The 23,179-nt window shown below is 39.9% G+C and overlaps 1 protein-coding gene across 1 annotated transcript in view; it reads left to right on the top strand.

Annotated features, from left to right (window-relative positions):
* The window catches only part of ush2a (Usher syndrome 2A (autosomal recessive, mild)), a 203,705-nt gene that overhangs the window by 127,084 nt on the left and 53,442 nt on the right, over positions 1-23,179 (top strand). The window contains exons 55-66 of the mRNA XM_034877811.1: positions 1,153-1,308; positions 2,049-2,212; positions 2,403-2,612; positions 5,444-5,646; positions 5,740-5,852; positions 6,755-6,974; positions 8,162-8,330; positions 8,444-8,665; positions 18,800-19,023; positions 20,224-20,563; positions 22,457-22,654; positions 22,850-23,004. Coding sequence (XP_034733702.1) covers positions 1,153-1,308; positions 2,049-2,212; positions 2,403-2,612; positions 5,444-5,646; positions 5,740-5,852; positions 6,755-6,974; positions 8,162-8,330; positions 8,444-8,665; positions 18,800-19,023; positions 20,224-20,563; positions 22,457-22,654; positions 22,850-23,004 — 2,374 coding nt within the window. The remainder of the gene's footprint in view (positions 1-1,152; positions 1,309-2,048; positions 2,213-2,402; positions 2,613-5,443; positions 5,647-5,739; positions 5,853-6,754; positions 6,975-8,161; positions 8,331-8,443; positions 8,666-18,799; positions 19,024-20,223; positions 20,564-22,456; positions 22,655-22,849; positions 23,005-23,179) is intronic.

Here is a 23,179-nt window from a genome sequence, read left to right as displayed (position 1 = left end):
GCAACATTCAGATATAATTATGTTTAGTCACATTTAAAATGTCTTTCACTATCAATCAAGGATAATTATTTTGCCTTGGCGCATTGACCAATCTACTGTCCAAACATGTGTAAACAAGGAAAAACATGAAGTACAAAATGACAGAGGGGAGATGATAAGCTTGTTAAATGGAAATATTTATCATTAAGAATTCACACCATTTAATTAATATAAAATATCACAATGAAATATACATGGTATCCAGGTACGATATACCTGTCCACATGGGGTAATATTAACGTGATTCAGTCATCATTCCCACTATCAGTCAGACATGCATAACTGCTTTCAAAATACACAGAACCAAACAGATTTCTTGTAATGCTTTCTGAAGGTTGTAGGAATTTAACCAAGTCAAAGAAAAGTAAGAAGAAATTGGTTTTAAATAGTTGTGTACATGAAAATACAGATCTAAAATCCAATATTAGTAATTATCAAGAGTTAAAAACGCTAGAAATGTTACAATTGTTGCTGAAAAACTTAAGCAAACAAGCAGATAGGAACACGTTAACAAGCTGCTAACATGAGTGCCCTGCTAATGAGCTAAGTGCTGTACATTTTTTTATCAGTGTTTTCTCAGTTCTAATGCACATTCTGGTTTGTTTTGTTCTGTCCCGTCCTACTCTGTTGGTGATTAGGGCTAAAATAAAGGTCCATTTTCCTGGCAGGCGATTAAAATGCATGAGCCCGTCTCTCTGTTCTGCTCTGCTCAGCTCTGTGTGTTTGTCTAAGTGGGTTTGTTAAAAGGCGGCATTAAGCCCTTCTCTTCTGATTACAGCAGAAATTAGCATCACTGTAGGGAGAGGAAAACACAAACCCTGCAGAAATGAAACAACAGAGGGAGGGGTGAGATACAGTGAACCCAAAAGAATAGAGAAGATGAAAAACAGCAGAAGAAGAGGAAATGAGTGATAAGGAGAAGAGTCAGTTTAAAATTCTGTGTGTCTGTATGTTTTTGTGTTCATACGCAGGCATGTGTGTATTGCCATCATGTGGGTCCAGTGTGTGTCTGTGTGCTCATATTGGTGCATTTCTGAACATGTGTTGGGTGTTAATGCATTCCTAAACATCCAACCATGTGTGTGTTTTCTTTTATTCAAATTTTCCCTTCAGATACAAGTTGCTCAGACGTAAAACCCACCAGCCCCTGGCCATCGCCACTGTCCCTACGGTAACAGCCATGTCCCCTCCCCCCTCTGAAGATCTCCATCGCTGGCTCCATGTTTACTCCGGCACCAAATTGTTCTACCAAGATAAAGGCCTAAGCAGGTGAGATTACTGAAATGAGCTCTAGAGCAAACGCCGGCGCCGCAGCAAACCGTGTGTGCAGAGCCGATCGGCGAGCTGCCGCTGATGCCGATCTTTTAATACCGCTCAAAGATACATTAAGCAAATATCCCAAAGAATTAAATTGTTTTTCACACAGCGTTCCCTAATCTCAGTTTGGCACTTGGTGGAAGCTAATTTTTTCCCCTCTATGCTTGCTAAACGGCTCTGGGTGTACTCTTTTCGGGTTTATGACTCCTACTGGGCTTTATTCAAGTTGCAAACTTTTCAACATATCAGCTCTTTCCACTTTGCAGGATTATTTTAATGTTGTTAGAAAGTACTTTTTAAAAATGTAATTTGTGTCTGTTTAATAGAAGTTACCATATTAGCAAGACTAACAGTAACTTTACAGTAAACAAACAGATAAAGATAGACGTGACTAAAATTAAGATCCCCCTCATTCCACCTATAGAGCATCCCTATCATGTCTGTTATTTCTGTTAATTCCTTTAGTGGAGGATTGAATCACAAGTCAGCACTTGTACCAGGAGCTTGTCTATATCATCATTTATTTTTTCTTGCCCAAGCTAATTTTTTAAGGTTTGATAGAAGAATCTTTCAAGCCTTTTATTCAGAATCTTGAAGATATTTCTCAGCAACAATAGTAACTTTTAACTCAAAAGGAAAGTAAAGCATATTGTAACCCCCTCACCAAAACCACCAAATATGTCTCTCAACAGATTTACCCGTTACCAGTACCAGTTAGTGGTCCATAATGACGTGGGCTACTCCTCAGGTGAAATTGTTATGGCAGTGACCATGGCGGGGGTTCCCCACCACCCTTCGTCTTTGTCTGCCTACGCTATCAATCACACTGCTGTGCAGGTCAACTGGACACAACCCTGTAAGATTACCCTCTCTCTTAAACAGACACCCTCAAACACACAGTCTGCCCAGCAAAGGTCTTTCATGGCCATATATTCTACAAAGACTGTTCTGTGACTTGACAAATACAAAACCGTGAAATTTGAGACTCAAAATGATGTGGGTGTTTTTCTGCTCCCTCACTCTTCTTCTCCTGTTGTCTTTCTCAGCTTTGCAAGATCTACCGGGAGAGGTGGAATCTTATTTTCTCACAGTAGTGTCTGGCCAGTCAAGTCAAATTTTGTCTTTCCCCCGTGAGATCATCTCCACAGTAATAAGTGACCTTTGGCCCAGCACGACATATCTGTTGTCTGTACAGGTGTCCAACGGAGCACATAATACATCTAAGGCAACTGTTAATGTAACCACAGAGGATGGAGGTATGTGTACTTTATATCTGTTTAATATTTGGCCGACAATTGTTTTTCTAAGTTGATTAAAGTTTACCTTCTTAGTTTACCTATATGTTTGAGGGTGTAATTGTGCAAATACTGTTATGTGTGTATGAGTGTGTCATGTACAGTTCACAAATTCAATACATCCAAGAGAGGTGTCTTTGTTAATGTGCGTTTTGCTACCTCTCTGTGCTTCACAGGAGATGTTAAACACATCATATAGTGAGGCATGAAATCAATACAAAGTGTGTGTGCAGATTTAAGGGGTGTTAATATGCTTGTTGGCACCACACGCAGACAAACACATGCAAAGTGCACACAGCCACATACACAAGCAGTGTTCTATCTGTCAAAGACAGCAAACATGACTATTTCCATGTCTTATGCAGGCTATAATTACTATAATTTACAAGACAGTTACAATACATCATCTATTCCAAAAAAGGCTCAAAAAATTCTATAAAAAAAACAAATCTATACTGATATAAGTGAAAATCATATATGTGTTGAATGTTGAATTGAGAAATTCAACATCTCAATGTTGAATTGAGAAACATGCAGAGACATCACTAAAACACCTTGTGGATAGAGGTCTCACCGCTTTAGCCATCTCTGCATAATCTGTTAATATTTGTAAAATAAGCACCTCAGACTTTATTAGGTCATGTCATATTCTGCAGCTTTGAGAGAGTGTATTTAATAAAATATGAGCAAAGTATATCAGTTCTCAAATCTACTAGAATTTCCCTAGTCAGGTAGGGTCAGCTTTTACTATCTTTTGCTCTGAATTGCACAGGCTATCCAACTGTCCTCACAACTTTTTTTTTCCTTTTTCCCTCGCCAACTCTCAGCCCAGTCTCAGCATTTAAGAGTTAGCTTTCAAATCAGTTTACGTAATCATATGTTGAAGGCCATTCATTCTCTGTTGTTTTCTTTCTGTCTCCATTTCATTCTGAATCTCTTTCTAAACATCTTTCTTTCTGTTTTTATCCTCTTGCAGTTCTCTTTCTTTTTCAATATAATCATATGTCAAAGGCCTCTCTCTTTCCCTCTAATCTGAGCAGTATAATAAAAAGTGCATTAAAAACATTAGAAAATCATTAGGTGCTAAAGGCAAAGCACGGCTCGTTTAACTGAGAGGGCTCTGGAGGTAATTTCATTATTTTACAGCCATAAGAGTGCACACACACACACACACACACACACACACACACACAGACCACAGGCCAAATATATTTTAACTAATGCAGCTCAACCCTATCAACCATCCTAACATGGCCCGCAATCTATAGGGCAATGCTAACATCCGGACTAATTGGCAAGTAAAATGTGTGTGCTTGTCTGTGTGTATGAGTAAAAGAAGCTCAGTGTTCAGTATTGCGTTGATAATGCCATCCTGCAGTAAATGAAATGTAGAGCAGTAGGTTGGGTTTAGGTAAGTGCATTGGCAGCAAATGAATTGGGTTAACTTCTCTTAGCTGAGTGCGTTTTCACTTAGAATAATAGATAGAGTCTGTATGATTACCTCTCTCACACATCACCTTTCATATTCTTTCCCTCTGTTTGGTTCTGTCTCTCACTTTTCTACTCACAATTTGATTTTGTTATACAGTTGAATTAACAATAGCCCATGTTCTTTCCCCACTCTTCGCCTTTTAAATCTTGCTCACTGTCCCTATCTCTTTATTTTATTATTCTTTCTTCTTTTCTGTTGATCATCTCTCTATCTGTATCTCTATCTGTCAGTTCTTGCCATGTCCTTCACTGTCTCTGCTATTCACTTGTTCCTATTGCCTATTCATTTGTAACTCATGTCCTATAGATTATAATATTGGTTTGTTATCAATGTCCTCTGTGGATGTGCTGAAAGAGGAATTCTTCGAGGAGGGAACTAAGGGAATTAAAAGAAGTCCGGGAATTTGACAGTGAAAGACAGAGAAGGTAGAGAGGTCATTCACTATTGCCTGTGAGACAGAGAAAAATTGAGGGAGTGAGCTGATCATGCAGAATCAATCTATTATTCTTAGTGAAAACGCACTCAGGTAAGTGAACTTAACCCCAATTCATTTGCTGCCAGTGCACCTACCTAAACCCGGCCCACTGTCCTACATTTCATTTACCGCTGGATAGCATTGTCAACGCTATGTACATACACGCAGACAGACAGGTGGTCTCCCTCCGTCTCTAGAGTCACAACACCCTGCCTTATATGTACATCGACACATATTCCTTTTTCTTACTGTGTCACACACACAAACACATTCTCTGTCGTGCTGTGTGTCCATCTTCAACTCTTTCCCTCTCACACACACACACTCATGTTCACACACCTCTTGTGTAGAGATGCATAAAAGTGTATGCCTAGATTAACTAATGTTAAATGTCTGTTATAAAATGTTAGCGCACACTCATGACCTCATAGTCACAGCACGTAGTTTTAACATCACCTTTTCTTTTTGACTTTTACAAGCTTGGCCTCATCACTAAGGCAGCACTGTTTTAAAGAAATTTGAAAGATTTGGTTGTATGTTTTTTTGTTTAAAAAATGCACTGTGTCCAAGCAGTTGTCAAATAAATTTGTGTGAAAATGTGCCTGGGAAACCACCAATACCATCTTTTGCAACAGTCGAGATGGTTTTATATGTAAAAGCTTAGTGATGTTGAGAGCATTGGCTTCATACCACAACTCAAACATGCATGTTTGAAGATGACCGCGATTCAAATCATCATATCATTGTCTCTTCATGCTGTAAAGCATTCTGTTCTTTAAAAATCAAACAATTTTGGATCTCTGTACTCACATGTGGTATCCTCAGAGCCAGACGGGATGTCAACCCCAGAGGTGGTTCCAGTTAACAGCAGCACAGTACGTGTGCTCTGGTTTCCTCCTCAACGGCCCAATGGAGCCGTTACTGGTTACTACATCTACCTTAATGACCGTCTTCATGGCAGTGTAGACAACAGCTCAGGGTCCTACCTGCTGGGGGACCTGCGACCTTTTACTGTCTACAACATACAGGTACACACATGAACAAAAACAGATATGCACACAGAAAGGCAGACACACAAACATGTGCATTATGTTGTTGTCCGTTTTCTTTGTGTATTTCAGGTGGAGGTGTGTACTGTGTATGCATGTGTGCGGAGTAATGTTACTCAGACAACTACTGTGGAAGACATGCCTGCCGACTTGGCCACACCGCACGCACACGTGATCAGCCCCAGGTACTACAGTGATGTATTGCAGTTAATTTTTTGTTATTCTTTTAACATGTTCTCTCTACTTTATTTCATCTTAATCATGCCAGGTTTGACTGTAGTAATCGTTAATGTTTATCTGCAGCACAAAAGGTTGGTTTGCATGTTTTGACACAACCGAATCAACACAGCTGGCACTAACAGAATAAATGGTTGAGCTCTGTCCCGTGAAGGCAGGACAAGACGTAAGCTAGATACAAGAGGGCTGAATGAAAATGTAATTTCAATTAGCACTAGTAGCCTCTATATCAATAAAGAATAACAGTATACATTGTTTGTATTACACAATTTCAATTGTACTTTAACACCAGATTAAAAACCAATATACACTATACATATAGACTAATGCATTATGATATTTTGACTATATAATGACCACATAACTGTTACATATTACCTTGAAGTTGCTTCTAAATATGTTGGTAAACTGACATTTTATTTGGGGTCAGATCTTAATAACACATAAAATGCTCTGAATCCCACGTTTGACCTAAATCTCAATGTTGCAAATCTTACAGTTGCAGAGGAAGTATTGATTTGTGGATTAATTTCTGTCTGGAAGACTTTGGAAGTTGTAACTCTGTGTGTTACTACACAGGTCTTCCCTCTACCAAAGATGTCAGAGATAAAAAAAGAGGAAAATCAATAGTGAGAAGTGTATAAAGACACACACACCCTGACGCTGTAACTCAACTTCGTCATGCATTAACCATGCATGGATGCATGTGTGTGTTTGGGTATGACAAAGTTGTTGTGTGCTTCCCGGTAGTGTGAAAGGAGTGTGAAGGAGAACACACTCACACACCCTCTCTCTCTCTCTCTCTCACTCTCTCTCTGTCTCTCTCTCTTTCTCTCTCTCTTTTTATCAGGATGGTGAGGTTGGACTGGTCCCCTCCAGGAAGACCCAGTGGGATCATGCTGGGCTATGATGTCTTAAGAAGGACCCTGAGGCCATGTGACGTTGGGTCAACAGGGATTACATCCTCTTTGGTGGAAGATTCAGGTGGTGTTAGCTTCAGATGTTTCTACTTGCAGTGTCCTGCCACTCATGGTGTGTGTGGGATGTCCTGCTTCCATCCTGACATTCAGGTGATTATATTCCGCTCATTTGGTATTTTATCACATGCATTTGGAATAGACAATACCTCGTTAACATTGATGTGCTGAAGGAAGGGACACTTACATTTTACAACAATACAATATTGATTGTTCTGAAGGAGTACTGCATTTTTCACTTTTTGTCAATATTATTGCCTCAAACACAAACTTTAATATACAACATTTAGAGAGTGTGCTGTTGATCTATTTAATAAAAAATGACATACTGTTTTGAAAAGCAAGACATAACACAAATGTTGTTTAGGGATGGATTGAGAATGATATATTTTGGGGGTTAATATTTTTCTTCTTCGTCATCTTTCTTCTGATATAATCCTCTCTTCTCTTCCATCTGCCCTGTTCACCTGAATTCAAGAACCTCTTTCAACTAGAACGTGTCATGGTTAATCACTGAAACCTTTACTGTCCAATAACATGTGTAAACAAGTTAAAAGTCCAGGGTCTTTGCTCAGGTTGCTGATCTGAAATGGAGAATACATTGTTGCTGTGTACCCCCTCAGGTTATTAGGCTGAAGATATTAGTACACACACACACACACACACACACACACACACACACACACATATATATATATATATATATATATATATATATATATATATATATATAAAAAACACAGAGGCCCACACACAGATACACACTCTCACATTTCACTTCCAAACGCAAGCTATGTAAGTTGGATGCACGGGCATCCTCGGAGTGATTAATTTATCTAAACAGATTAACTTGTCATCTGCATTCATTTGCATCCTTCTGTCATTGAATGCCAGCCAAGTTGGCACAGTGAAACTGCCCGCCATTCATAGACCCCCACAGCACCTAATGGCACAAACAATATAAACAATTCAGCTCACACTTACAAATACACACATACACACCTACTTAAGAGCCACACTCACGTACTTAAATTTAAATCTCCTGTATTGAAGATGTACACAAACATATATTCTGAATTGGTATTTTGGGTGTGGTATATATAAAGAAAGCTTAGAAACAATCAATTTTAGGAGTGGTGGCCCTACAAAGGAACATTGCCGGTATTTACCACTATCCTTCTCTCTGGCAGATAGTCCCATACTTCTAATGCACGCGACTGTGCCTGTGTGGAATGAGTTTACATTGTCCGTATGTGTGTGTGCAATTTTATGTCAACCAGGTTTGCTGCAGTGGACTACTGTACACTAAGAAACCATATCATCATTGCTGTGAGGGCAGTTACCTTAGTTTGAATAATTCCTCCAATCCGGTCTGCTGTGATGGCAAACTGCTCTTAGCTCTCCCTGACCACCATTGCTGTGGAGGATACTATGTTCATGTTAAAACCAGTGAGTGTCAAATCACTTCATATATGTTCACTTACATGGGATTTGCTCTTTTTTACAGTATAATCTTTTCCTTGTCGTTCAAGGGATTCCTTCATCTGTCCTTGTCTTTGTAGATGAAAACTGCTGCCCTGACTACTCGCAGGGCCGGGTCTCCGTGGGGCTGGGTGACAGCTGCTGTGGGGGGGTTCCTTACTCCATGAAAGGCAGCCAGCTCTGCTGTAGTGGGAGCCTCCATGATGGCTATGGGGTCCGATGCTGTGGAGGCCGGATTGTGGAAGATTCACTAGTGTGCTGCGGTGATGCTGAGAGGGGGGAAGTTTATTCATATACCCCAGGTGAGTGAAGGGAACACATAGAAATGAGTATTAACTAGAATAATTCCTTGTTGTTAGAATACTTTTATATTTCAATAAAAGGGAGGAAATTAAAAGATATTTGCCCAACAATGACCATTTACATTTGGGTTGAATGGGCTGCTGAGCCTTCTGGATAGAAAACTGTTTTTGTATTTATAAAACCCTCTATTGAAAAATCCAATCAACAAAAAGGTCCTTTGTTCAGAAAACTAGTTACTCTGGCCCAAAAAGGATTTTGCCAGAGTTTAGTCCCCATTGACTTCTTAATGTTTATGGGGGGAAAGACAGAACATGATAGGACAAGAGAGTTAAGCAACAAGGGTTGAGGTAGACACATGGTGTGGGAACGTGGGGTCGTTTTCCTTTCTTCCTCTCCCGCAGTGTCCCAAAGCACCCGGATACCATGGCACAGATGGGACTGTGTATGTGTGTGTATGTGTATGTGTGGGTGTGGGTGTATGTGTGTGTCATTAGACATCTTTGTCATGGCAGATGATGATGAAACACACTCTGGATGGCACCGTTGAGGGCACTGCCAAGCACACAGCAGGGCAAATACACACTCATTCTCTCCTTCACATAAACACACACACCTTTACACATATCCACATATAACATGCACTCACACATACACACAAACACACACGCAGAGTCAACAGGGTGCCCTCGGCAGGGTTCGCTTAGTGTTGAGTGCCAGAAACAGACACGTGGACTCTATTCATCACACATAAACAATGGCCCATATGGGCAGCCCTATAGTACTCCATTAGCCTATCCACAGACACAGTGACACACACACACACACACAAACACACACACACACACACACGACCCCTACACACACAAAATACATGCATGCCTAAAAAAAATCCTAGATAGAAAAACAACAATACTTTTTATGTTCATCATTTGTAATTTGATAGTATTCTACACTGTTACTCTGTTTCCTTTTTTTCTTTTTCACTAGATCCTCTTTTCGCTTTCAACCGAGCAAGCTAAATGGTCATCCTTCATTTTAGGTGGCCTCCCAAGGAGTGCATATGCTCCCCACCTCCTCTTCCTCTCCATCTCCCTTAGCTATTTATTTCATATCGCGTCTGCTCCTTTGTCATCTTCTTTCTCACTTTTCCTCAACTTATTTCCCCACCCCCTCTGCTTTTTCCTCTGGCCTCTTGCTTCCTTTCTCTCCTCCCACCACCTACTCTTCCTCCTCATCTCCTAATCCTATTCTTTCCCCCTCCTTTCTTTTATGTACCCCCTTCACACCCACTCATCAGTCATTAGCGTTAGCTTCCCCATTGAGAACATATGGTATGATGGATTGTAGGGCTAGCGGCGCTAGCAAGGGTAAGGGCCATTTGCCGGTTGCACTGCGCTGTTGGGTAGCCCTGGGGCCAGCTATGCAACCTCGACCCCACACGTCTGTTTCAAGACACTCACACTAACACACACAACACGCACACAGCAACACCTATTATAGGCTATGCTACTTAACCTTGGCACTACTCACTCCTATCGCTGCCTCTCACCATGTCCAGGGTTTCGTATTTTTAATGATATACGTAGCGAGAGACCGATTTGTAAAGAAAGAAAGACAGAAAGAATGAAAATGCAAGAGCCGACTACAGATTCCATGCAATTTTATTTAAAATCAAGTTACATGTTTTGTAAAAATACAAAATACAGAAAAACAAAGTGAGAAAAAAATAGAAATACCTAGTAAAGTACTGTATATTTAATACAAACAATATAATACATTTGAACCAAAATTTAAATTGCAAAAAGAATAAAAATAAAATAAAAGATTGTGGGAAAGAAACAGAATGAAACAGAATAAAACATTATAAAACTGAAAATAGTCAAATATGCATCAAATAAAAGACACTGGAAAAAATAAAGATGGGGGAAAATGAGTGAGGGAGGAAAAACCCAGAAGGAACAGAAGAGTGGTGAAGAGCTAGATGGAGCAGATTAAAGGAGGAGTGAAGGGTATCCCATTGTGTCCAGCTGATAGACTAGGTTAGGCTGATGTGATTATGGGGTCCCTGAAGTGCGATCTATCACACATTACCGTCCACACTGTCAACAACCATACACACACACTGCAGGGGAACAGCAATGCCAGGAGACAGCCGTCTGGCAACAGGCAGACGTACCGGCTTGCGTGCCCATGTGCACGCGTAGGTATACACACAAGCATCGACACCCAAACACAACAACAACCATACACACTTACAAAGCGAGCATGAGTATACAAACGGAATTGCATCCACATGTATGCTCACAAAAATATGCAATACACAGTATGAGAGTACACACACACACACACACACACACACACACACACACACACACACACACACACACACACACACACACACACACACACACACATGCACATACACATACACACAGGGTCAGAAACCTCACCCCACCTGTCCCAAAGAAGCAAACAACAAAGCTGTGCCAATTGACAGTGTTCTTCTAAAATGTTATTTGGGGTTTAACTAAATTTATGTATTTCCTGTCCATTTTACCCCTATTATAAAAAGTGGCTTCTCGTTTATAGCACTCAGTCTTGCACATCTGACAGAACAGATTTCTGTTTTAATCCACCCAGCTATCTGCAGTACACCAGCCACATAATGGCTTGCACCTCGCTTGCACTTTTGGCGTGAGTGCCCTTTTTAGATTATTTTTCTCCAAATTACTAGCCTAACTGCAGATATTGCATATAAATTCCTGCTTACCTGTGTCTTTATTCAAATCTACCTGTTCAAGTAACCCTGATATACCATCTTAAATGGCAGGCCTTGCTTCTGCTCTGATCAGTTTTAGTCTTTGGGGTATTATTGAGATGGTCTTTATAATCCTTTCCTCAGCCTCTACTTGTTGTACAGTAAAACAAAGTCTCCATGCTAAATCCCTCCCTTCCAAATCTGCCAGTTTGTTTAAACAGCTTTCATTTCACTTTTCAAGTAGATTAAATACTGTTTGTTTTTGGACAGCAGTGCCTCAGTTTTCTTGCAGCATTTCCTCCTTTGCCGGTTAGAGACTAACTTTTAAACACTTTATTTGCTCCTCTTTTCTTCCTTTTCTGGCTGGCTTTGTATGTAAAATGTTAAGCTATGACTTAGGTGAGATTAGATTGTGTTTAAAGGAACGATTGTGGTGTCTTTGGCATTCCGTTGCTCCCTGTCTCTCCCAAAGTCCCTGCCTCACAGTGCGCGCTTCACTAATCATTACCCCATTCACATGATCTTAAATTGTACCGTTTTTTAACTGTTCCATCTGCCCTTCAACCCTTCCTTTCCCATTTTTCATTGTGGGTGCTACCATAAATGCCCGCTACACCTCACTTTTTCTTAAAGTAAGTAAATCTTAAACATGTATGCATATCTTTAACTCCTTCTCTTTCTCCCTCCCTCTGTCCCAGCCCAGCAGGCCCCATCCAAACGTTCAAGGACAAATCTGAATATCCCTTTTCACCGTTTAAGTGTTAAAAGCCTGGCGGTGCTAGGGTGTTATCTTAACGCGCCTTGCCGTGCCATCATCAGAGCGCGTGATGAAAATGGCTGTGATGATGCTAAAAGAAAAAAAGAGGAGGGGGAGAAAAAGTAATAATCAAATATGTTTTTCAAGGGCACAGTGACCATTTGCTGAAGGGAAATTATCCCAGTAGTTAAGCTAGCTCACTGAGAGCCTGGTGGAGTTGTGAGAGTGGATGCGTTTGTGTGTGTATAAGTGTGTGCAAGTGTGCATGGTTGAACTTGGTGCATGCAGGCTTCACTTTTCTATATGCTACTGTATATTTATCTCCATGTGTTTGCATTTTTACATGACATTTTTTTGTGGGTGCGCGTGTTTGTGTGTGTGTGTGTGTGTGTGTGTGTGTGTGTGAGTGTGCGCGGGTGCATGCCAAAAGCCCCTCATCAATGATGAGTAGCAAATGGCCAACTGTAGTGCATTCCAAACAGCAGCGTCTGGCTACTTTAGAAGATCGAGTAGTCTCTGAACACAGGAAGACATTTCTCTCTCTGTTAATGTATTTATGATGATGACTTTTCTATTAGGTTTACTTAAATGACTGGCAAGAATCAACCAGAGGCTGTCAGGAGCATAGAGATGAGGACATGAGGTGTGTGTGTGTGTGTGTGTGTGTGTGTGTGTGTGTGTGCGTGCGTGTGTGTGTACGTGTGTTATTTGCCTTTGTGTTCTTCTTGATTTAGATTTTTCACATCTTTTAATTGTTATTGCTGCTTCATCACTTTGTCAAACTAATTTCTTTATCACTATTTTTATGTTCATCTCAGCCCCTCTCTGACAGACACTTTAAACATACACATAACAGCTGCTTGCTGTGTCTTAGTTTTTTTAGTGAATCCCTGTAGAGTGGTGAAAATATAACTGCCACCGAAGCATTTCCCTAAACTCAGCACACACACTTAAAAAAATGCTCAAGACACCTACACGCAAAGATGCACGTACACACAATGTCACACACATGCCCAGCTGGTAGTGTTGTTGAGATGAAGAAAAAAAAAAGACGTTAGAAAGACAAGAGGACAACCAGTCAGCTGGGAAAAGAGTCAGTGTTTATGTGTGTGTCTTTGATTATGTGTGTGTGCTTGCTGCCCCAACATCCACATGTGAGTGTCCACGGGGGAACACTGTGCACTGTGTGAGAAAGTCAATTCACTGCGATTTCATCTCTCAATATGGCATATAGCCTGTCCCCTCTGGAGCACAAATTATGGGCGTGTGCGCACACACACACACACACACACACACACACACACACACACACACACTCACACTCACACTCACACTCACACTCACACTCTCACACACACACACACACACACACTGGAGCCCATCAAATACTGGATTTCTGTGACTGTTACTATTTATTGAGAGTTTGATGGGAGCTGATGTAGTTTAGTTAACAACAATCGTCTTTGATAACAACCTTAAATTGAGCTTAAATCGCCCAAAGCGTTTGTTATTAACTATATAACCATTTAATGTGCTTGCTCCTTTTCTGTGTATAAGTGTTTGCTTCTTCAATGTGACTGTGTGTGTGTGCTGGTACATACTAAGTATGTGTGCACTTGCTCTGCACATTGTGCCAAACCCCTTGTAATATATTCAGGTATTTAAAAGTGTTTGGTTTGTTCAAAGTTGTGGAGGGGTTTTGATCTCCTAGAGAGCTCGGATAACCCTAATCCACAACACACATTTTTATCAGTAGTTCATTGGCAAGGCTAAATATTGACTTATCATTAAGTGGAATGACTGAAACCCTAATAATAATTCACGTTGTCTAAGCACCTTGTGTTGTGTTTGGGGCTCCCGATGCTAATAACGAATGTATGCAAATCCAACGTAAATCTGACGATTAAGGCTGAGGCATTCTGGGATGCAAGAGAGAAAACAAGAGGTGTGTGATAAAATGTTGTCAACACATACACGCACAAGCATACGCATGCACAAATACACACAGCTTACAGAGAGGAAGAGAAAATAATAGGTGTGTGTTTCAAAACATTACCACAAATGTACAAGCATGTCACACACCCACACACAGATAACGCTTACAAAGACAGAAATTGTATTTCTGCTGAATGGGTAATAATACAATACTAAAGTTTAGCTGCGGAACAGTAAACAAACAATGTAGACCTATGAACTGAGTGGATGCAGAGAGAGAAATAGACAGAGCAATAGTGGAAGGGAAGGAGTAAAATGATGAAGATGAGGAAGACATGATGTGGAGAAAATAGTTGGAAAGGGACAGTAGAGTCATGGTCAAGAGAAATGGGAGGACGAAGAAGATGATAGGAAAAGCAGAAAAGTTGTTCAAACAAAGCATTGAGGAGAGGGGAAAGTATGGAGTAACAAGTTACATCATGGAACAAACTAAAAAAGATAAATAAATGATCAGAGAAAGAACAGAAGCGGCAGGAGAGAACTCCTGAAAATCAGGTCACAGGTGAGTAAGAAAAAGCGCGCCAGAGAGTTACAACATTCAGAGAGTTTGTACAGAGCCTTGTTGAAAGATACAGGCAGACCCCTAGTGAGTAAAAGGAGGGGAGGGAAATGAGTCAAATTTGCAAGTCGCAGAGGGCCTGGTGTCCGGATGGAAGGGAGGAGTAAAGGTGAGGAGGCCAAGAGTTCGAGGGATGAGTGGAGAGAAGCTATTTTGGAAAAGTGTTGAGCTGTTTATTTGCACGTCATTGAAGCTGAAGTAAGGCGCTGGGGGAATTGGCCACCAATCCCCTGCTCTGCAACAGCTGCCGCTGCTAAGTGAGTTACTAGCCGTCAGACTGCCTTTATGTCACACAATCACACACACGTACACATGCATTTTCCTGACACATGTTGCCTGTGATGGATGTGGTGAGGATATAATGCACTGCAACAGCACAGGAGAAATTATGTGCCATCTTCCACTTTTGGCCTTTAAGTGAAATGATTGCTTAGATGAACAGCAGTTCATGTACACAAAGAGTGAACGCTGATTGGGTTATTAAACAATAAGTAATATATCACTCCACAACTAGCTGTAGTTCCATTAAAGGCGAGGCCATAATACAAAGCAATGACTTAGTGTTTAATGTCTGCTGTCAAAAGAAATAGGCAACACAGCTGGGGGTAGATAGTGCCACGGATCAGCATGTCATCAACAGCTAGGATGAATTTGCTAAATACCTCATGAAAGTTAGATTATTTGACAAAAATAAAGTAGATAATCTCAAAAGATCAAGGGGTTATAATTTTCAATTGGACTCATTAAAATACGATTTATCCTTTTTTTCATCAGCACAGTTGTGCTATATTGAGCCGTGCCGTGCCATGTCATGCTCATTTGTATTTTCAATGCAACCTCACAGCAGGGGGTTACTTTGCTGACTCAGTATTATAGCAGGACAATATTACAGCCTTAATCCATTGCAAGGCCAAAGCTTGACAGTCCTCCCCCTCAACTAAGCTAAGACGTCAAAGTAACACGATTGGCTCAACTTATGTTATAAAGAGAGCCACTGGAGAGAAGGCGCCATGTTTACTCTTTATAATCTTCAGATTTCATTAGTTTTGTAGCCTCTCCGTTAGAGCAGCTGCAAATTTTGTTTTACCCTCATGTCCATGACCTAACCTTCGAGGTGCCCAGTCATACATATTCCATTTCCTTGTGTTTATGTCTAAAGTTCTACCATAGACAATTCTGTGGAAAATATGCTTTGGTTACCTTGTTTCAAGCCATTCTAGCGTATAGAAAGCCTGCAGAAAGACTCAGCTAGATTTGTGCCAGTTCTTATTAATATTCAATAAGATAAGCTGATTGACAGTATAGTATTAAATAAATGTAGGTAACCTTAGTCATTGAACTAGAACTAGAAGACTTGTTTCACAGCTTTTCTAACCGGAATGAATTAGAACCTTTCACCGGTGCTGTAGACCAAAATTTTACTTTTGGCACCAAGAATTAATCTTTCTACTTCAAATGTGTGGGCACTAAAGGAATTTAATGTTACATATTTGGGCCTCAAAATTACTCCTCATTTACAAACTATAGCACCAACAAACTATGAGGTAATAAGGAACTTTGAACACAAATCTATAGAAAGATGGATGCCCTTACCTATATTAATGAGAGGGAGAATAAAAATGTTAAAAATTAACTTACTGCCTAAATTCTGTATTTATTTCAAAATAACCCTCTCGCGTCACCTGCAGGCCTGTTTAAGAAACTCACAGCAATCTTTAGGAAATTTACGTGAAATAAGAAATGTCCTCAATCCGCTTATCTCTGCTGTATCTTCCATTTGATACTGGGGGGCTGAAATGTCCAAATCGTTATTGGTACTATCTAGCAATTGAGAACCCTAATGTTCTAATTTTCTTTCAAGAAATGGTCCGTCTTGGATGGACATAGATTCATGTTCTTTTAGGGTACTTAAGAAAAAATACTGCTGATTCTTAGTTCTTAATATGGTTAATGTATATTATGCAGTAAAAGAATATATGAACATCTTGTACTCTCTGTCACAATTCATCCTCACTGTTTAATTTAACCAGGCAAAATGGATCAGGATTCACAATATGGGCAAAGAAATTAATAATTAAAGTAAGTGACCTCTTTAAAGAAGGGATTCTAATGACCTTTGAAGAATTAACTGTAATGTATGACATTCCAAGGAAACATTTTTTTTTGTGAGCAAAACCAATCAATCAGGATTGTGGCTAAGACTATAAAGATCAATGATATTTAGACTTGAGACATTGAGGGCGGACTTAAAAGAGGACATTCCAGAAAACGACTGGAAAAAAAACTTTTGATGCATCTCAAACTCTAATTTAAAGGTATAGTGCTTAGTTTTTGTCTCCCCCATGAGGATGACTACAAAACCGTTGTTGCATCCAGATGAGACAGCCTTCTGTAATTCCGCACCACCCCCACCCCTTCTCCACGCAATTGCTAATAGCCAAGGAGGACACTGAGGATTGAAGAAACATGATGGCTTTTTTGGAAGATATAATTATCTTTGCTCCATTTTCTGCTTGTTAAAGTCACTAGACGACATGTTTTTTCTGAACATAGCCGTACTGAGAAATATCTTTGGATCAATTGGCTAGATTGTTACGGACATTCATTAATGTACAAAAACTACGCACTAAAACTTTAAACCTACTCCAATACAATTCAGACATACACAACTGCTGTTAAAATGAATAAATACAAGAGTAATATACTTGACCTTTGTCTTAAATGCAATAAGGCCGACTGAGAGTGACAAATTCAAACATTCTGGAGGGAGTTGATCAGTAAAAGCATGTTCATCTTACCTGTGAACATTCCACTTGACCCTAAGATAATTTTGTTGCACCTGTTTCCACAAATCTGAAACCCTCCGAATAAACATGTATTGATTTTGCTATACTACAGCACAAAAAGGACTGTAGCGCTTATCTGGAAGAAAATGGAGTCCCCTGCAATTGGTGCTTGGATCAAGAATATGGAGCAATGGAGCAATGTATGTCCATGGAGAGACCCGACACATATATAAATAAATATATATATATATATATATATATATATATATATATATATATATATATATATATATATATATATATATATATATATATATATAAATGAAAGGCAAATTGGGGGTGTATGAGAAGTCATGTGATCTCTGTGTAAAAGAAGAAGACAGGGAAGCATGTTTAAAATTGTAATCTCAATGACAAATTACTTAAAGCAGTGTTAAAAAAATTGCAGGGACTAAAATGTGTCAATCATTCAAAGGGGCTCTAGTTATTTGAATTTAAAATTTGAAGCACTGGAGAGTGTGAGGAAACATGCTTGAAATTTGATATTCAGCTGTAAAACATTTACAGGGAAATGGAGTGATAGCATGTATTTTAAATGTCACCTTGCTGCTGAAGGTGAAGTGGTAGCAGAAAGACATCACCTATCACTGTCAGAGATGGCAGCTCTCAGAAAAACACACTTCCTCTCCCCCTGCACTCTTTCGACAGCATAGCCTGAATATTACTGCTGTATGAAGAGATGAATACAGGAGAGGAAAGGAGACATGCAGGGGAGAAGAAGAAGAGAGGAGGATGTACAGTATATATTCAGAGCACCGTGAATACTTTAATCTGTACAGATGGGAAAATAGGAGTTGAAGAGGAAAAGGGAGTTTAGGGAGAGACAAAACATTCCCACATGCCCTGGATCTTTTTACAGTATGGCTAGCATGAAATGAGGAGGGGAAGGGATTCCGGAAAGAGCACAGCCGAAAATACGAAAAAGGGTGAGTTGGAAGAGGAGTAAAGAACCAGAATAGGATGATGAGTATGAAAGGATGCCCTGCTTACGAATAAAGAAGCAGAGGAGGACAAGAAGAGGTGATGTGTAAAAGAATAGAAAGGTCAATATTTTTTGTCAAATTTGAAGTTGAATATTTAGAGATTAAAAAAACACTTGTCAAGTGTTGTAGTCCATAAATGAGCATTGGAAGGTGTTCCATAATCTCCTGCAACAGAAAGATCAAAAATGAAAATGTCTTGAAAACCATAATATGATTAATGTTTTCTTGTATTTAGGTTTTGTCTGCTGTGGCCAGGAGTATATAAACTCATCAACCTCTCTTTGCTGCGTGGGTAAGGGTGGATATCCCACAATGCACCCTGCTGGCAATGCCACAGTGACACTGCAGTGCTGTGGGTCAAAGGTCATACATCAGGAAGAGGAATGTTGCAATGGAATTGGCTATGACCCTCAACGACATGTGTGTGCTGACAACCCCACACCTGGCCTGTTGATGCAGGTGTGTGTGTGTGTGTGTGTGTGTGTGTACATTCAAGTTGGTTCTATAGCTCTTTTACGCTTTCTTCTCTTTTTCATGTGTAGTGTTCCAGTTGTGCCATATTTTAGGTCCTTCTAATCTGCCCTGTTGTTTTAGTGTCCACTTGAAGTGTTTAAAGTAGAATGTCTTCTTGCAATCTATTCTTTAGAAGCCGCTTTTCCAGTATTGGAGCATTGTTTTGTTATCATTTTTGTGTGTTTTAAAAGCACAGTTAAATACACATTAGCAGCTAATGTACGATCAATCTGGTGACAGATAAGTTGAGGTTGTACCGTAATTAGTCTTATCTTTAATTTGTATCTGTTTTTCCTGCATAGTGTATATTAGTGGAAGGAAAATGAGAAGTGACATAAATGAAAGAGAAACACAACATTTTCAATGTACAGAAAGACAGTCAGTAACAATTAAAATGCATCTATGAATATGACATATAGGTCAATTGTTAGTAAATACCGGTATTAAATTCCCAAGTGACTTCCAAAAATATTTGGATATTGCTAGAAAGAATTTCTCTCTCTCTCTCTCTCTCTCTCTCTCTCTCTCTCTCTCTCTCTCTCTCTCTCTCTCTCTCTCTCTCCCCCCCTCTCCCCTCTTCCCCCCTCTCCCTCCGACCTATCCCTCTCCCTCTCCCAAACTCACACGCGTCACGTCAGGAATGGGGAATGGGCCACCTTCCATTTATCAACTGGGGTCATGTTGTGTTTCTGTGCTCCCAAGTCAGCATGAGACAGGCACACATATACACACATACACAAACACACACGCACACACAGGGACAAAGGGTAGGAACTCTCATTAGCTCTAATGATGTCATTAAGGACCATCCTTACCACACATACACACAAACACACATGCATACTTCATTCTACATGTTTGTGTGAGGGACACGCTTCAGAATTTATATTACATAATAAATATTAAACTTCTAAAAGAAAGGTATCTGTGGTAAGGGTGTGTGTGTGTGTATATCCAGTGCAATCATAGAGACAAAAAAAAACTTAAAAAAAAAAAAGATTTTTAACCTTTTAGTTTCACTTTTCTGTCTTTTTGTCTCCTCTTAACCTGACTTTACTGCTCTCTTATTATTTAACTCTCCCCTTTGTCTTTCTTTTTCTCCCCACTCTACATCTTTATCTGTATCTCCGCCTTTCCTTCGCACAGCACCAGTGTTTGCAGGGAACTGTGTGTCCAATAGCTGCAGCATCTACAGCTTACTGTGGCTCCTGTGACCTCGATCCATCTACGACGGCCTGCACATGGGTCCTGTCTGCATACAAGCACCCTGACACACCCTCCACAACATATTCACCTTCCAACAACACCACTCATGAAACTCTCACTAGGGGCCTGTCTACACATACAAACATAAGTGAGAACACACACAAAATGGCTGAGGCATACAGTCACACGCAATCTGAGAACCTGCGATTCGAGGGAAGCCTGTGCCCGTCGCACGAGGAGGTAATGTACAGCGGAGATGCCAAAAGACACACCTATACAGGTAATCTGGTTTTCTTGGACCTTCCACAATTTAATATGCTGTTGTAAGACAGAAAATAGCCATCTGTGAAACACATCGCTCATAGAAATATTGAGCCTGCGGAAACCAATTTTGCATTTACACTAAATGTGTCAGCCGCTGCAATCAACGGGTTTTAGAGACAGATGCCCTTCCACACGCTCACACACACCAAGACAGCTGTTGCAGTGTACATTGATAGCTGTTAACGTGGTAACTCTCTCTGCGCTGTACACTTGTGTGTCATTAAAACTTAGAGATGGCCATTTAAATGCCATTTCAACATTCTCTTCTATTTATCAGCCCAAAGGGAGTTGTGAGTGTATGTCTGCGTTGGTGTTTGCGGGCACTGTGTGTCAGGATTTTTAGACTGTCCACCCATTATTTATCTGGGTAGTTATGTCTCTTTAATCAAGACTAATTGGTTGTGTGGATGTGTGTGTGTATGGGTGGGGTTTGCAGTAATTACATCTTTTTTTGTGTGTTACTGTCTAGTTACCATTTTAGTGTGCTACTGTGGTGAATATGGGTTTGTGTGTCTCTTTTACTTTGTGTTAGTTTCTGGAAGAGTGTGTTTGTGTGTGTGTGTGTGTGTGTGTGTTGGGCGGGGGGGCATGGGGTGGTTAGGATAAGAGTTTCTAGGCAATGCTGTGACACCATCTGGGCAGAGGCACATAAAGCTGTCGCCACCCACCATACACCAGATGTTTCCCATACACACATTTACACTCACACATGCAGGGTATCATGCTATACTTCACTGGGAAAAATCTAAGGTATGTCACACACACATAGCTCTACATATGCTATGAATGCTCTCCATTGGTATATACTGTATTGTCCACATCCAGGGTTAACCCAATTTAAATTTATACTTTTTGGAATTGTTTCTTAATCAAACAGTCATATTTTGGTATGTATGTATCCATGCACACACATTCAATGCTTTATTTACACAAGTGTGTGTTTTGCGGCTTCAAAGCAGTAAAGATTAGAGTGACCATACCGGTGGATAAAACTTGGTCTCATTTACAGCAGCAGTCCCTTGACACTCTTAAAAATAATGCATATGTGCGTGTGTGTAAGTGCATCGGCATGTAGTATATATGTTCCTGTATGTGTACCTCACCAGAATGATTTTAACAACCTATATCGCAGAATGCTTCAGTAACAGCCTGACGTTAACAACTATGCACCAGTGCATATATTTGGTACATAATGCATGCTTACATTGGCAATGCAACTACCAGTACACTACAGAACTACTGTATTAGTACACAGTCTTTTAGATATATAGCCATATCTGCAATATGATTCATACTGTGTATGAATCACACAACCTTTGGCCTTTTTATATAAGGCTGCTTGAAAGATTTTAAAGCAAAGATCAATCAGAAATGTTTTGCTGCATAAAGGCTTTACATTTGTAATCTGCTTGGTTAGGAGTCCACAGTATATGCTGGATCCAATATGTTTTTTATTTTTCGAGAGCCACATACTATTGCAACTGTGTCCCATTTATTAACTGTTCAAAACAATTAAAATAAAACAGCAGATGCAATGTTTGATTTTTTTAAAATAATTTTTTATAATTACTGACTTTGTTTAACAACTTTACTTTACAATTATATTAGCTGTTGTTGCAATTCATTGACAACATGATTGTTTACATACTGGAGTTGGAGCTTATACCATGTGTGCACTTACAATATTAATCACATTTAATCTTTTCTAAGTGTTGCCGTGTTGGTAAATAATTAATTAATCAATATAATGACAATCTTTTTGACAGTTATGTGGATTTTCTTGCAGCCCCCCTTTATTTATTTTTCTGTCCCCTTCTCTTTCCTTCCTACCTTTCTTACCCTCTAATAGACTCTGACCTGGAGCCCTTCACCACCTATGAGTACAGAGTGAGGGGCTGGAACAGCTATGGACGAGGCTCCACTGATGCTACATCAGTGACCACCAGTGAAGACAAACCGTGGGGAGTGGCACCGCCCCGGTGGCGTCGCTTAGGTGAACGAGATGACATCATCCAGTTGCTATGGCAAGCACCGGCCAAGCCTAATGGTGTGTTTGTGTGTGCATGCATCAATAAAAATACACTTTTCTGTATGGGGTTCGGTTGAATTCAGTTCAGTAGAGGGGTATTCATGTTTACTGTTTATTTGGGTTTAAAATCAATAAGGCAAGATGTTTCATACCTTTTAAGTTTTATGACTATCTGACATTGATTATCAAAAAGTAACATTTTCATTTTACCAGGAGATCCCATCCACTATGTTATACTGCGGGATGGACAGGAGCGTTACCGTGGTGATGAAAACAGTTTCACTGATGTGGGTGGGATCAGGCCTTTCCAAGAATACACTTACCAGCTCAGGGTCTGTAACCGGGCTGGTTGTACTGACAGTACACAGGTAAGACTACACGTGTTTGTGTCACTATTGCAGTTCCGATGTGTCATACTAACATTTTCTATGCGTTATTACTGTATTAGCACCTTAAAATTGATAATTGATAATTATTGTAAATTTTCCTCTTTGTGCTTAATTTATAAAATACTTCATGGTCTGGCGCCACCTCCATTGCTGG

Source organism: Etheostoma cragini, chromosome 1, assembly GCF_013103735.1.
Source record: "Etheostoma cragini isolate CJK2018 chromosome 1, CSU_Ecrag_1.0, whole genome shotgun sequence".
Lineage (NCBI taxonomy): Eukaryota > Metazoa > Chordata > Actinopteri > Perciformes > Percidae > Etheostoma > Etheostoma cragini.
Note: the sequence above shows the minus strand (reverse complement) of the source record. Positions and strands in the feature narration are given on the sequence as shown.